At 43.6% G+C, this 15,753-nt stretch overlaps 1 protein-coding gene across 8 annotated transcripts in view; it reads left to right on the forward strand.

Annotated features, from left to right (window-relative positions):
• LOC110525412 (cell surface hyaluronidase) overlaps window positions 1–15,753 on the forward strand; it is a 38,574-nt gene that overhangs the window by 10,787 nt on the left and 12,034 nt on the right. For 4 of the 8 annotated variants that reach the window (XM_021605485.3, XM_021605486.3, XM_090237165.1 and 1 more), the window contains exons 5-12: window positions 5,645–5,814; window positions 6,574–6,762; window positions 7,822–7,991; window positions 9,439–9,648; window positions 10,027–10,259; window positions 12,009–12,078; window positions 13,048–13,176; window positions 15,095–15,183. In XM_021605485.3, coding sequence (XP_021461160.3) covers window positions 5,645–5,814; window positions 6,574–6,762; window positions 7,822–7,991; window positions 9,439–9,648; window positions 10,027–10,259; window positions 12,009–12,078; window positions 13,048–13,176; window positions 15,095–15,183 — 1,260 coding nt within the window. The remainder of the gene's footprint in view (window positions 1–5,644; window positions 5,815–6,573; window positions 6,763–7,821; window positions 7,992–9,438; window positions 9,649–10,026; window positions 10,260–12,008; window positions 12,079–13,047; window positions 13,177–15,094; window positions 15,184–15,753) is intronic. The other 4 variants (XM_021605488.3, XM_090237166.1, XM_090237167.1 and 1 more) reach the window with 1 other exon arrangement.

A 15,753-nucleotide genomic window follows, 5' to 3' on the forward strand; every position in this document is an offset into this window, starting at 1 on the left:
TGTCTCCTGATGTACTGGCCTGCCTCCTGGTAGCGCCTCCATGCTCTGGACACTACGCTGACAGACACAGCAAACCTTCTTGCCACATCTCGCATTGATGTGCCATCCTGGATGAGCTGCACTACCTGAGCCACTTGTGTGGGTTGTAGACTCCGTCTCATGCTACCACTAGAGTGAAAGCACCGCCAGCATTCAAAAGTGACCAAAACGTCAGCCAGGAAGCATAGGAACTGAGAAGTGGTCTGTGGTTATCACTTGCAGAACCACTCCTTTATTGGGGGTGTCTTGCTAATTGCCTATAATTTCCACCTGTTGTCTATTCCATTTGCACAACAGCATGTGAAATGTATTGTCAATCAGTGTTGCTTCCTAAGTGGACAGTTTGATTTCACAGAAGTGTGATTGACTTGGAGTTACAGTGCCTTGCGAAAGTATTCGGCCCCCTTGAACTTTGCGACCTTTTGCCACATTTCAGGCTTCAAACATAAAGATATATAACTGTATTTTTTTGTGAAGAATAAACAACAAGTGGGACACAATCATGAAGTGGAACGACATTTATTGGATATTTCAAACTTTTTTAACAAATCAAAAACTGAAAAATTGTTATATAAAACTGAAAAATTATTCAGCCCCTTTACTTTCAATGCAGCAAACTCTCTCCAGAAGTTCAGTGAGGATCTCTGAATGATCCAATGTTGACCTAAATGACTAATGATGATACATACAATCCACCTGTGTGTAATCAAGTCTCTGTATAAATGCACCTGCACTGTGATAGTCTCAGAGGTCCGTTAAAAGCGCAGAGAGCATCATGAAGAACAAGGAACACACCAGGCAGATCCGAGATACTGTTGTGAAGAAGTTTAAAGCCGGATTTGGATACAAAAAGATTTCCCAAGCTTTAAACATCCCAAGGAGCACTGTGCAAGCGATAATATTGAAATGGAAGGAGTATCAGACCACTGCAAATCTACCAAGACCTGGCCGTCCCTCTAAACTTTCAGCTCATACAAGGAGAAGACTGATCAGAGATGCAGCCAAGAGGCCCATGATCACTCTGGATGAAATGCAGAGATCTACAGCTGAGGTGGGAGACTCTGTCCATAGGACAACAATCAGTCGTATATTGCACAAATCTGGCCTTTATGGAAGAGTGGCAAGAAGAAAGCCATTTCTTAAAGATATCCATAAAAAGTGTTGTTTAAAGTTTGCCACAAGCCACCTGGGAGACACACCAAACATGTGGAAGAAGGTGCTCTGGTCAGATGAAACCAAAATTGAACTTTTTGGCAACAATGCAAAACGTTATGTTTTGCGTAAAAGCAACACAGCTCATCACCCTGAACACACCATCCCCACTGTCAAACATGGTGGTGGCAGCATCATAGTTTGGGCCTGCTTTTCTTCAGCAGGGACAGGGAAGATGGTTAAAATTGATGGGAAGATGGATGGAGCCAAATACAGGACCATTCTGGAAGAAAACCTGATGGAGTCTGCAAAAGACCTGAGACTGGGACGGAGATTTGTCTTCCAACAAGACAATGATCCAAAACATAAAGCAAAATCTACAATGGAATGGTTCAAAAATAAACATATCTAGGTGTAAGAATGGCCAAGTCAAAGTCCAGACCTGAATCCAATTGAGAATCTGTGGAAAGAACTGAAAACTGCTGTTCACAAATGCTCTCCATCCAACCTCACTGAGCTCGAGCTGTTTTGCAAGAAGGAATGGGAAAAAAATTCAGTCTCTCGATGTGCAAAACTGATAGAGACATACCCCAAGCGACTTACAGCTGTAATCACAGCAAAAGGTGGCGCTACAAAGTATTAACTTAATGGGGGCTGAATAATTTTGCACGCCCAATTTTTCAGTTTTTGATTTGTTAAAAAAGTTTGAAATATCCAATAAATGTCGTTCCACTTCATGATTGTGTCCCACTTGTTGTTGATTCTTCACAAAAAAATACAGTTTTATATCTTTATGTTTGAAGCCTGAAATGTGGCAAAAGGTCGCAAAGTTCAAGGGGGCCGAATACTTTCGCAAGGCACTGTACATTGTGTTGTTTAAGTGTTCCCTTTATTTTTTTGAGCAGTGTATTTTGAGACAGGCTTGAATAATCTAAGTAGCCAATAGGCAGAGGGTAGCAAAATTTGTCTGATTCTCTGTAATAATGGTATGGGAATATGAATTAACTTTATTTTGTAAAGTGGTTTCTTGCATCAATCAACACATGTTCAATCACCTCCTTGTCTGAAGGACAAGTGGATTAACAGGACAGTGTCAAGCCCTGCATATTTTTTTCCAAAAGTCAAATGGAATGTGGGCCTACTTTGAACACAACACATTGGCTGCTACTGTAGGCTGAATGATAGCTATTTCCATGCTAAAATGTTATGGGATGCATTTTCTCCATTGTTATTGATGGTAGGCCACTCTGTTAGGCCTACATTATGATCACATAGCCACAGTAGCCTACTTGGCCACTGTTATAACTGTAACTTAAAGCAGATACAGCCTCAGTGTTCACAGTAAACGCGCACACACACACACATTGAGTGTAATAGCTGCTGGGAGGACAGGGTGATTTCACAGATGGTTCCTGTTTGTATTTCAGTGGGTAAATGGTAGAGAGGCTCTTTGATCTGCTGAATGGCATATTGGCCCATGATTGTGTCGTTAGGACCAACCTCAACAGAGAGCTGACAGTCGGGCCTACTTCCAGACGTCATCGTATGGAGTGCCCTGTCAGATGTGAAGCCTAAAGAAGTACAGGGGAAAGCTTTTAAAAAGGTAACACAAGGGGAAAGGTTTTAAAAATGTTACCACGCCTGAAAAGGGTACATGATGGTTGAAGATAATGACTGTGTGATTGTGATGAGAGAATTCCTGATGACGGGGCATAAAGCTTATTTGATGTTTAAAAGTCTAAGCCATTGTTTTTTTTTTACTAAGCTGACATATGGAATTGTTTTAAGATGGTCATACCATGGATCATTTAACTATTTGATTTGGAATTATAGGATCCCTTCATGAATAAAAAAAAAAAACTAAAACAATTATTTGATAAATTATAGCATTTGGCCTTTACTACTATAGCCCATAGAAACACATTGAATAACACGTTCATAAATGGCAAAAAAGACAGTCAAAGAGAAATCAGAAAGAACAAGGCTTTGAAGTGTCTGTCCTATACAGTATCTAGGAGATGTAAGAAGTCTGTCCTATACAGTATCTAGGAGATGTAAGAAGTCTGTCCTATACAGTATCTAGGAGATGTAAGAAGTCTGTCCTATACAGTATCTAGGAGATTTAAGAAGTCTGTCCTATACAGTATCTAGGAGATTTAAGAAGTCTGTCCTATACAGTATTTTATAGGTTTTAAGAAGTCTGTCCTATACAGTATCCAGGAGATGTAAGAAGTCTGTCCTATACAGTATCTAGGAGATTTAAGAAGTCTGTCCTATACAGTATCTAGGATATTTAAGATGTCTGTCTATCTCAATACTTCCATTAATTTGTACGGGTTACCTTCAGACGAGTCCCGTGACACTTGTGGGAAGATAAGCAAAACAGAGAACACCATTGTGTTCATGAGAGTCTCATCTTTCCATAGAGGGGTCATATCCGGGCGTTACAGATGGTTTCGTGAGAAGTCCGGTTTTCGGGATGTCTCATTGTCTGACTAACACCGCTGTAGATCGGCCATCTTTCACCGCAGATGCGTAAGGCCGACATAGGCGGATGCAGCCCATACAAAAAAAAACATATCTCTAACTTAAACTGACAGCATTTTATGGGAGTTTTTCAATGTTGCTTAGATTGATGCATGTCAATAGACTCTTTTTAAGGAGTAACCAAACAAAATGCTTTATGAAAGGTGATGACATTGTTTTGTAGTTATTTTGACTTTGTTTTGACGTTGTGTTGATGCTGACATTTCACTCTACACCCTTCACTGGTCCAGAGTTGCATGACCCCTGCTCCACACCCAAGCCTTGAACCAGGGGATTACTAGACTTATCTCCACTTCAGAGGCAGATTGTGTTTTACCTAGTGGGTATTGTGGTGTGCTGGACTGAGATATCCACCGCTATCTCGCTCGAATACTTCCTTCATTTTTCTGATGCCAATTCTCAGTCTACATGATTGAGGTGAATGTGATGACCACACACACACACACACACACACACACTGACACTATTCATGTCAGTTTGGTCACACAGCTGCTAAATCATACATGAGAATGTTGTCCTGTTGATACTCCCAATACTTTCTTTACAGTGGTCACTACAGGACTACATGACTACAATAATGTGCAGTTAAATATGTTATGCATACACTCTTAGAAAAGAGGGTTCCAAAAGGGTTCTTCGGCTCTCCCCATAGTCCCAGTCGGTATTAGATAGAAAGTTGCGGCCCTGCCTGCCTGTGGGGTAAATAACCTGTGGTTACCTAGGTTACTCCATTGACTCACAGCAAAAACGTGACCTTTTTCAAACTAAATGTTCTTGTCATATCTGTTTGTTTTAGTCAATTTCAAAACGAAATTTAAGAAAAGATGTGTAAATATTACTTTTCAACATTGCCTGCTCCATAGTGTTCTCACTACATAGAAAAACCTAATATTGTAGGGCTTCTCTCATCCCCCTTTTTATGATGGTGCTAGCAGCCACGTGAGGGAGTACTAGCGAGCTAGCCAAGACCAACAACACAAAAAAGGACTATACATCTACAAGTAGTGAGTGGAGTTACAAAGGGACTATACTAAACAAGTTAAATGTCTTACCTGTGATTAAATGTTTTCCACACACTGGGTCCCCACATCTCCCAGATCTCCCAGTCTCCCACATCTCCCAGTCTCCCAGTCTCCCACGTCTCCCAGTCTCCCAGTCTCCCACATCTCCCAGTCTTACAGTCTCCCATGCCCAATAGCCTGAAGCCACAGTGCTCTTCTCACAGGCTCTATTTCCCTACGTGGGACGTTGCAATCTGTAGGTTGGGATTTTTTACCTGGTTGCATTTATTTTGAACAACACAGCAGCTTTTTGGCATGTTTTGTTATTTCTTTATAACAACAAATTGACTATGAAGTTGCCTCTTTTACAATAGGAAATAATGTTTGTTTTCCTCAATTTGTGGGCATGGTCAAGGGGAAATATTATTATGTGAATACCGACTGGGACTTTGGGAGAACCCTTTTTGGTTCCAGGTAAAACCCTTTGTGTAAAGGGTTCAACCTGGAACCAAAAAGAGTTCTTCAAAGGGTACGGGGACAGCTGAAGAACCCTTTTGGGGACAGCTGAAGAACCCTTTTGGGGACAGCTGAAGAACCCTTTTGGGGACAGCTGAAGAACCCTTTTGGGGACAGCTGAAGAACCCTTTTGGGGACAGCTGAAGAACCCTTTTGGGGACAGCTGAAGAACCCTTTTGGGGACAGCTGAAGAACCCTTTTAGGTTCTAGATAGCACATTTTTTTGTAAGAATGTAGAGACAAATAACATAGCAACAAGCCTTCTTATAAAACCATAAAAAGGCTCATACCGGCTTATAACAAGTGATAGAGCATATCTGCCTGGATGCTTTATGTGTTACCTCAATTTCTTAACTTCTAAAGCTCAAACTCTGTGTCTCTGTCCACAGGCAGGCCTGGGCACTGGTATCTGTAATTGGTGGAGGGAACGGCTCGTGTTCCGAGGACGTGCGGGAACATGAGAACCATGACACGGGAGGAAAGGCGCTGGCCCGGAAGAACTTCACCACTGTGGACGGGGTCGGCTTCTCTGTCACCGCGTACAGCGAATGGAGGAACGGTGGGTGATTATAACCAGTTTGGCTTTACTTAAACCCTGCAGCTAGAATGGTTTATAACTTGTTACATTACTTATCTTTTAAAATGTCCATAAACGCATTAGTCCATTATACCTACAGGCTTTAAGAAAAGTGTAACCACATTGGTAACCCAATATCACAAATATTGCTTAAGGAGAGCATTATTGTAGGTGCTTGTTTACTTGTGTATGTCATTGATTGTCTGCTTATTGAACAGGTCATATCAGGCTCTTCACATAGTCAGGAATGCCACTTAAAAGCAAAGCTTACACTCAGATTCTCTGATCTTGCAGCTTTTCCTTGATGGTGTATGTGTGGGGGGTTCAAGTGGTTAGTGTTTACAGTCTAGATCAATCAGCTGGACTGAACATTCCTGAGCGTGTGCGGGCAGGGTCCTCCTGTCACCAGGGCAAACAGCAGCTCCCCAGGAGGGAGTTTGGGTTTGGCACTGATATGTCCACTAAGCTGGGATGTTTGTTCTCATACAGTCTTACTCTCACACTTCAATGGTCCACAGAGTCAGTTCAAGATACACTATGGAGGTTTGTTATTGTTTTCGTCCAACTTGTAGCTTGAATGTTGGGTGTATGGTATGGTTCAAGTTTGTTATCTCATTAAACCACACGCATCCTTAGTTTTAGCTACATTTTTTGTGACTCTAGATCCTGTATTTGCCATTAGTTATTTGGTATGCAGGTAGAAAACTGCTAATCCAACAGATCTTATCTGTGCTCTTCTAGGTTTTCCCATATCTGGGTTCCAGGTGGATGCTGTGGACCAGGTAGTCCTCAACCTTCAGGATGATGTACACACCTGGCAACCCGGGAACCATGTTGTGGTTGCGAGTACTGACTATTCCATGCATCAGGCAGAGGAGTTCACACTCCTTCCCTGCCCCCACTGCACCAGCAGACAGGTCAGAGTTCAAGGTGAGTGAAAACGAAGGTAGTGTTTGTACATTTATGGGGGCATACTTTAATTCTGATATTGAGTATCACTGCCATGGTCTTTCATTTTTAGTTCTATAAATGGCCCTTGGGAAAAGACAGGTAGTCAGGCTTTTCCTACATGGGATGGTGTTGGTCAATTATATCTCTCTGTCTCTCTCTCTTTTCTCTCTCTCTCTTTTCTCTCTCTCTCTCTTTTCTCTCTCTCTCTCTCTCTCTCTCTCTCTCTCTCTTTTCTGTCTCTCTCTCTCTCTCTCTCTCTCTCATACTTTATTGGTATGGGAAGTGTTTCCACATACATTGCCAAAGCAAAGATATAGGCACAACAAATCAATGATGACGCAGATAGATAATAATAGGAAAAATAATAATGCTCAATGAGTAGTAACAATTAACAGGACACTACAGTAAGAAATGAATGAGGACAATAATTAAAGAGTGAGAAAGACATAGCAATGCTATTGTTCCAGTTGGTCGTTCCACTGGCTGCCCCTACGGGTGTGGCAGGAAGATACATATTTTGCAGCTAATATGGCACAAAGGGGAGGTTTCTCCCAATAGATATTGGATTTTCTCCTTTTCTGTTTTGGTTTCAAAATGTTTGTATTTGTTTTCAATTTTGGGAACGAAAAATTGGTGTTCCACCCTGTGTAGTCCCCTGTCTGCCAACACCTCTGTTTTGGCCCACTGCTCTGATGTCGACACAAGCCACCTCCCTTCCTGGAGCAAGAGCAGTGTGTGGTGTATGTCTCTGTCTCTCTCAATGTTTGTGAGGTGAAGCACACATGGCTAGAAAGAGAAGTGCTGATGTTGCTCGGTATGGGATTAAGGTCACTCACCTGGCCCCATCAAATTATATCCAGACCTACTGTATCGAGACAACCATATATTTGGCCGACTGTTGTTAATGTGAACACTTTTAAATATCATATTAATATGTATGTCTAAATGTTTACATACAACAATTGATTTGTTGCTTTCACTGATTTATGACAATAGTACATGCTATGAAGTTTGTGTACCATGTGTCCCCTCTCCCAGGGAGGCCCCAGTTTGGTCACATGGGGGAGATTGTGGACGGGGTGGACATGCGAGCGGAGGTGGCACTGCTCAGCAGGAACATACTCATCTATGGGGAGATGGAAAACACCTGCTATGGAAACAACTGGTGCCAGTTCTTTGGCCACGACACGTATGGCGGACACATCAAGGTGTGTGTCTGAGTGCTTATGTAACCATGTGTAGCTGTGAGTATCGGGTCTGTGTTGAACCTTGAGCCTGCCTGCCCTGTGCATTTCAGCCTGAGTTATATGCTTATCTAATGCCATTCAATCTAGTGTAATCATGTTGAACATTACCATATTGCTGTGGCGGAGGGTCATTAGAGCATTCAGCAGATGCTGAATGACTGAGGACATTCATCATTCACACATGATCTAACAACATGTAATGTTCATTAGGTACTTAATGGAAGAAAACAGACTGAAACAGGGAGGGGCTACCTGGCCTTCTCCAATAAGAAATTGGTTGCAAATGGTTTCTGTTGCATGCCCTAATGAACACAACCTAGGCGCCACTCAGAGAAAGAGGGAGCATGGATGAGCAACACTCATTACTCTTAATGTTTTGTGTTTCAGTATTGTAATCCTTCTTTGTACTTTTTTACTCTGTATATTTCACAACCCCACTGAGCACACAGAAAACTCAAACATCAGACCAACGTCGATGCACACACCCCTCCCTCACACACACACATTCTCTGTATCCAGGATGCAAGTACAATATTTTCCCTGTATAATGTGTTACATACTCATGCTCTCTTCTGATAAATACATAATAACATTCCTCTTGCCTTATGTAAAAGCAGCCCCTTTGCAGTAAATGGAAAAAACCCTTGTTATTGACTGTAGATAGTACTGTCCAAGTGTAGTGTGTGTGTGAGAGAGTGAGTTACAGTTAGCTTGAGGGATTGGCCAATATCTCCTTAACACAAAACAGATAATGTGGAAAAGGCCATATACCTAAGAAAGACCTCCCTGAGTTTACTGCATGTTTTTGTGTCTATTTGCTCATTAGGTCATATTTGTGTGTGTGTGTCTCTCTCTCTCTCTCTCTCTCTTTCTCTAGCATTGTTTGTGCTCAGATCATCTCAGTTGTTGCATGATGTTCCGTTCATCAATAGATGTAACTGTGAAATAGAGCATCCAATAGATCAGCAGAACCAGAGTAATATGATGCAGCACAGCACAAGACAGCATAGCACAAGACAGCATAGCACAAGACAGCACAGCACAAGACAGCACAGCACAAGACAGCACAGCACAAGACAGCACAGCACAAGACAGCACAGCACAAGACAGCACAACACAAGACAGCACAACACAAGACAGCACAACACAAGACAGCACAACACAAGACAGCACAACACACACAACACAGCACAGCACAGCACAACACAGCATAACACAGCACAGCACAACACACCACACAGCACAGCACAGCACAATACACCACACCACACAACACAGCACAGCACAGCACAGCACAATACACCACACCACACCACACCACACCACACCACACCACACCACAACACACAACACAGCACAGCACAACACAGCTTATTCTCTCTCTCTCTCTCTACCCAATTTTCCTCAGATATTTGGGAACTTCACTTCGGTGCACCTGTCCCATGTGGAGCTGAGGAACATGGGGCAGCAGGAGCAGGGCCGCTACCCGGTCCACTTCCACCGCTGTGGGGATGTTGACTGGCGAGGGGGCTACCGGGAACCAGCCTACGTGGACGGCCTCTCCATCCACCACTCCTTCTCCCGCTGCATCACCATCCACGCCACCAATGGCCTGCTGGTGTGTGTGAACGTGTGTGTCAGGGCTGGGGTCAATTATAATTGAAGGCAGTCAATTCAGGAAGTGGTTTTAATTTTTTTTTAAAGAAAGAAAATACTTTTGAAAAACTTCTCAGTTTATTGATTTATCATTGAAAATAGATGTAATTTAAGTTTCCTTCATGAATTGACTGTCTTTATTTCGAATTGACTCCTGGCCCTGGTGTGGGTGTATGTGCCGTATGTGTGATAAAACTTGGGGAAATGAGGACCATATGACGCCAGTCATGAAATAAATGAATGTCAAATGCGTTGAGAAAGTGAATCGACCATCATTCAGATAACATGATGCACTAACTCCAAGCTGCTTTCCTGCTCTGCTCCTGTCATTGGTGTGTAGCGTTTCCCAAATGTTTCTCCTCTCCAGGTGAAGGACACTGTAGGCTATGACACCCTGGGTCACTGTTTCTTCCTGGAGGACGGGATGGAGCAGAGGAACACGTTCTTCCACAACCTGGGTTTGGTGACCCGACCAGGAACACTCCTGCCCACCGACCGCAACGAGACCATGTGCACCAGCATCAGAGACAAAGTGTATAAGAACTATACACCTTCGCCGAGCATGGAGTGCAAGTAAGACACAGAAAATACTTGTCTGGCCGAGAAAGAGTCAACTTTGACAGAGGGGAAATTAGAGGAACAGAATGAAAGTGAAAAGAGGCAGAAATGAGAAAAAAATATAGCTCAAGAAGAAAGAGTAAAGGAAGTAAGGGGTGTGGTGTGTCAGGTTTTACTGGGTTGGACAGGCCTACTGTGGGGTGTGGTGTGTCAGGTTTTACTGGGTTGGACAGGCCTACTGTGGGGTGTGGTGTGTCAGGTTTTACTGGGTTGGACAGGCCTACTGTGGGGTGTGGTATGTCAGGTTTTACTGGGTTGGACAGGCCTACTGTGGGGTGTGGTATGTCAGGTTTTACTGGGTTGGACAGGCCTACTGTGGGGTGTGGTGTGTCAGGTTTTACTGGGTTGGACAGGCCTACTGTGGGGTGTGGTATGTCAGGTTTTACTGGGTTGGACAGGCCTACTGTGGGGTGTGGTATGTCAGGTTTTACTGGGTTGGACAGGCCTACTGTGGGGTGTGGTGTGTCAGGTTTTACTGGGTTGGACAGGCCTACTGTGGGGTGTAGTGTGTCAGGTTTTACTGGGTTGGACAGGCCTACTGTGGGGTGTGGTGTGTCAGGTTTTACTGGGTTGGACAGGCCTACTGTGGGGTGTGGTGTGTCAGGTTTTACTGGGTTGGACAGGCCTACTGTGGGGTGTGGTGTGTCGGGTTTTACTGGGTTGGACAGGCCTACTGTGGGGTGTGGTATGTCAGGTTTTACTGGGTTAGACAGGCCTACTGTGGGGTGTGGTGTGTCAGGTTTTACTGGGTTGGACAGGCCTACTGTGGGGTGTGGTGTGTCAGGTTTTACTGGGTTGGACAGGCCTACTGTGGGGTGTGGTGTGTCAGGTTTTACTGGGTTGGACAGGCCTACTGTCTACTGGGTTGGACAGGCCTACTGTGGGGTGTGATGTTTCAGGTTTTACTGGGTTGGACAGGCCTACTGTGGGGTGTGGTATGTCAGGTTCTACTGGGTTGGACAGGCCTACTGTGGGGTGTGGTATGTCAGGTTTTATTGGGTTGGACAGGCCTACTGTGTGTGGTGTCAGGTTTTACTGGGTTGGACAGGCCTACTGTGGGGTGTGGTGTTTCAGGTTTTACTGGGTTGGACAGGCCTACTGTGGGGTGTGGTATGTCAGGTTCTACTGGGTTGGACAGGCCTACTGTGGGGTGTGGTATGTCAGGTTTTACTGGGTTGGACAGGCCTACTGTGGGGTGTGGTATGTCAGGTTTTACTGGGTTGGACAGGCCTACTTTGGGGTGTGGTGTGTCAGGTTTTACTGCGTTGGACAGGCCTACTGTGGTGTGTCAGGTTTTACTGGGTTGGACAGGCCTACTGTGGGGTGTGGTGTGTCAGGTTTTACTGGGTTGGACAGGCCAACCTTGAGAGAAGACAAAGGGTTCATGTCCTCTGTGTGAGAGTGATAGGGCCGTCTTATCCCTGCAAAATCAACCACACCGCTGCATGAGATGTGTTTCTGGGGGAGGTTGAAAAGGAGGTCTGTTTGGGGAGCAGCAGGCGCTGTTTGTGTACGTGTGTGTGTGTGTGTGTGTGTGTTGGCAGAACCGTCCCTGGAGAGGTGAATTATTCCATGGATAACAGGAGTCACTGTTCTTATTAAATGAATAGATCCTGATATTAACAATCAGCCTGGAGACATCTCTAATTCTCTTTCATCCTTCCTGTGTGTCTGTCTGTCTGCTCGGTGTGTGTGTTGTTTTAGGGCAGTGTCTACGTTCTGGATCGCCAACCCCAATAATAACCTCATAAGCAACGCTGCTGCTGGCTCCCAGGTATGACTGTAATAAGCATCTCTGTCTACCAACAAAACAACACTGTTTAATAATGAATGAATAACGATCAGCAGGGGACTGAGACTGTACATCTGGTGAGCCCCCCCCCCCCCAGCTTTAAGGTTTAGCCACTCATAAGGATCTAAGGCTGTGGCTTACCGGTTCATCTCATGTGATGAGGTGATAAATCTGGGGAGATATTGGGTTCTTACTTTTACATCAACAGCAATAAATGATGGCTTCAACCAGGAGATAAAGTTCAACATCAAGACCTTACTGTTCTAGTTCAAGCCCAATTGTATCAATGTGCCTGTGCATTATACTCAATGACAGTACTCTCTCTATGCAATACTCAATGACAGTACTCTCACTGTGCAATACTCAATGACAGTACTCTCTCTGTGCAATACTCAATGACAGTACTCTCTCTGTGCAGTTCTCTCTCTCTTTCCCTTTTCATAGCCGAGCATTCAGAGTTTGAGACAGCAGGTATGAGAGAGAGAGAGAGCTCTCATACCTGCTGTCTCGAACTCTGAATGCTCGGCTATGAAAAGCAAACTGACATTTACTCCTGAGGTGCTGACTTGTTGCACCCTCTACAACCACTTTGATTATTGTTTGACACCGCTGGTCATCTATGAACATTTGAACATTTTGTAGAACGATCTGGCCTTAATGGCCATGTACTCTTATAATCTCCACCTGGCACAGCCAGAAGAGGACTGGCCACCCCTCAGAGCCTGGTTTCTCTAGGTTTCTTCCTAGGTTCCTGTCTTTCTAGGGAGTTTTTCCTAGCCGCGTGCTTTTACATCTGTATTGCTTGCTCTTAGGGGTTTTAGGCTGGGTTTCTGTATAAACGCTTTGTGACATCTAATGATGTAAAAATAACTTCTAAATACATTTGCTTGATTATTACTCCAGGATCATTATTATTTTTCACTCCATTCACCCCCCCATGTCATCCTAAAGGATGCTGGGATATGGTATGTGTTCCACAGCTCATCCACAGTGGACTCTCATGGGCTGTTTCCAGAGACCCGGGCAGAACTGACCCCTCTGGGGATCTTCTACAACAACCGTGTGCACTCCAACTTTAAGGTACCACTCACTGGCAGCACTGTGTAAAAGACAAAAACACTGTGGTTCTGTGTGGCTCAGCTGGTAAAAGCATGGCGCTAACACCAAGGTCTTGGCTTTAAATTCCCGCAGGGATCACATACACAACGTAGTAAGGGCTCTTCCAATTGTCTGATTTCTCCCACATACAGTATGCCAGCTCTCACTCAAAACCTTACACATGCATGCATCCTTTTTATCCATGCCAAATTGGTGCAAAACCACGCCCACGAGAAACCTAGCAACATTAAAAGCTGCACTGATTGGTCAGAGTTCGGTTGTTTCCTGTGACGAAGCAAAGGTGCGCGAGAGAAGGAGGAACGTTAGAGATGGAATCCCCACCAAAATAAAACATTGCCATCCATACTTGCATTTTCCCGAATTGCCATTGATTCACTATTACTGACAATCATGTAATGTTAGTTTTCTACAGAGTCACATGTTTCTTTCCTTTCGTTTAGCTCATTTCAAATGATGCTGTGAAACTGCTCGTCTCCCGCAGTCGGTGGCATGGCAGGCACAAGGGAACGTCCGAACTCTGGCCAATCAGCGTGGCTTTGAATGTTGGTTTTGCACCAAGCTTGGCGTGGATAATACGGTATCGGTGTCCCCACCGCGGGGGGACACTGCACTGTTCAATTTACAGTAGCTATTACAGTGAAAGAATACCATGCTATTATTTGAGGAGAGTGCACAATTATGAACTTGTATTATGAACTTGTATTAAATGTATTAATAAACCAATTAGGCACATTTGGGCAGTTTTGATACAACATTTTGAACAGCTATGCAATTTTGGAGCGGCAGCATAGCCTAGTGGTTAGAGCCTTAGACTAGTAACAGAAAGGTTGCAAGTTAAAATCCCCGAGCTGTCGTTCTGCTCCTGAACAAGGCAGTTAACCCACTGTTCCTAGGCCATCATTGAAAATAAGAATTTGTTCTTAAAACTGACTTGCCTAGTTAAATAAAGGTAAAATAAAAAATTGTTAATTGGATCAGTCTAAAACTTTGCACATATACTGCTGCCATCTAGTGACCAAAATCTAAATTGCACCTGGGCTAGAATAATACATTATGGCCTTTCTCTTACATTTCAAAGATGATGGTACAAACAAAATACAAAAAAATGCATGCTTTTTTCTTTGTATTTTCTCTTACCAGATCTATTGTGTTATATTCTCCTAGATTATTTTCACATTTCCACAAACGTCAGTGTTTCCTTTCAAATGATATCAAGAATATGCATATCCTTGCTTCAGGTCCTGAGCTACAGGCAGTACTGTCATTTTAGGCGGGGGGGGGGGGGGGGGGGGGGTTCGGATCCTTAAGAGGATAAAAAGAACTCCACATGCACACCCACCTCACTCGCCACACACAGACACGCACATGCCCACTCTGACCACAAGTGCCTCTCTCATAAGGAGTGAGCTTACAGTCTCAAGACTCTGCTTCAGTTATACACTACTGGTCAAAAGTTTTAGAACAGCTACTCCTTCAAGGGTTTTTCTCTATTTTTACTATTTTCCACATTGTAGAATAATAGTGAAGACATCAAAACTATGAAATAACACATATGGAATCATGTAGTAACCAAAAAAGTGTTAAACAAATCCAAATATATTTTATATTTGAGATTCTTCAAATAGCCACCCTTTGAATGAATAGGTGTTCTAAAACTTTTGACCGGTAGTGTATACCTATGGTATATACACAGTCTCATTACATTGCATTCACACTTGAACTGCACATTACACACTACACTCTTATATCCCGTAGATCTGACAATATATCTATTTTACAGAGTTGCTACTGTGTGCTATTACGACACTCACATGCAAAATATGTAAAACTGTCTGACTCCTTTATGACCATAGTTCCCATACCTGTTTGTGTTACCCAGGCTGGGCTCTTCATTGATAAAGGTGTGAAGACCACCAATGCCAGTGCTGCAGACCCCCGGGAGTACCTGTGTCTGGACAACAACGCCAGGTAAGAATACAGGTCAAACTACATTGCATTTACAATTAAATTTCGACATGCAGGGATCAATCATTTGGATCAATCATTGTCTATATATTTACTTGGTCTAGTAGGCTGTGGTTTAGTTAGTATCTATCTCTACAGCACTTACTGTAGATGGTATGTAGTTTATATGGTATGGTCTGTACTGGTCTGTACTGTACTTTGATAGCCTGTACTGGTCGGTACTCTCCTTGTACAGTAGTCTGGAAGGTCTGGCAGGTTTGTGTTTACAGACAAAACAAGGCTCCAATCTGCACCAGTCTGTCCAAATACAAGCCTCTTCTTCAACAGATAGAAAGAAAATAGCTTAGGCCATCTAAGACCACTGCTTACACTGTGTGTGTTTGTGTGTGAAGGTGAGGACTGAGTGTATGTTTGTTTGTCTGTATGCGTAGTGTTTGTCTGTGTGCATAGTGTTTGTCTGTGTGTGTTTGTCTGTGTGCGTAGTGTTTGTCTGTGTGCATAGTGTTTGTCTGTGTGTATTTTCTAAGAGTGTGTGTATCTGTGTGTCAGAGAGAACGATCAAGAGTGTGTGTG

The sequence above is a fragment of the Oncorhynchus mykiss genome, chromosome 6 (assembly GCF_057628025.1).
Source record: "Oncorhynchus mykiss isolate SJ-2025 chromosome 6, ASM5762802v1, whole genome shotgun sequence".
In the NCBI taxonomy this organism is placed as follows: domain Eukaryota; kingdom Metazoa; phylum Chordata; class Actinopteri; order Salmoniformes; family Salmonidae; genus Oncorhynchus; species Oncorhynchus mykiss.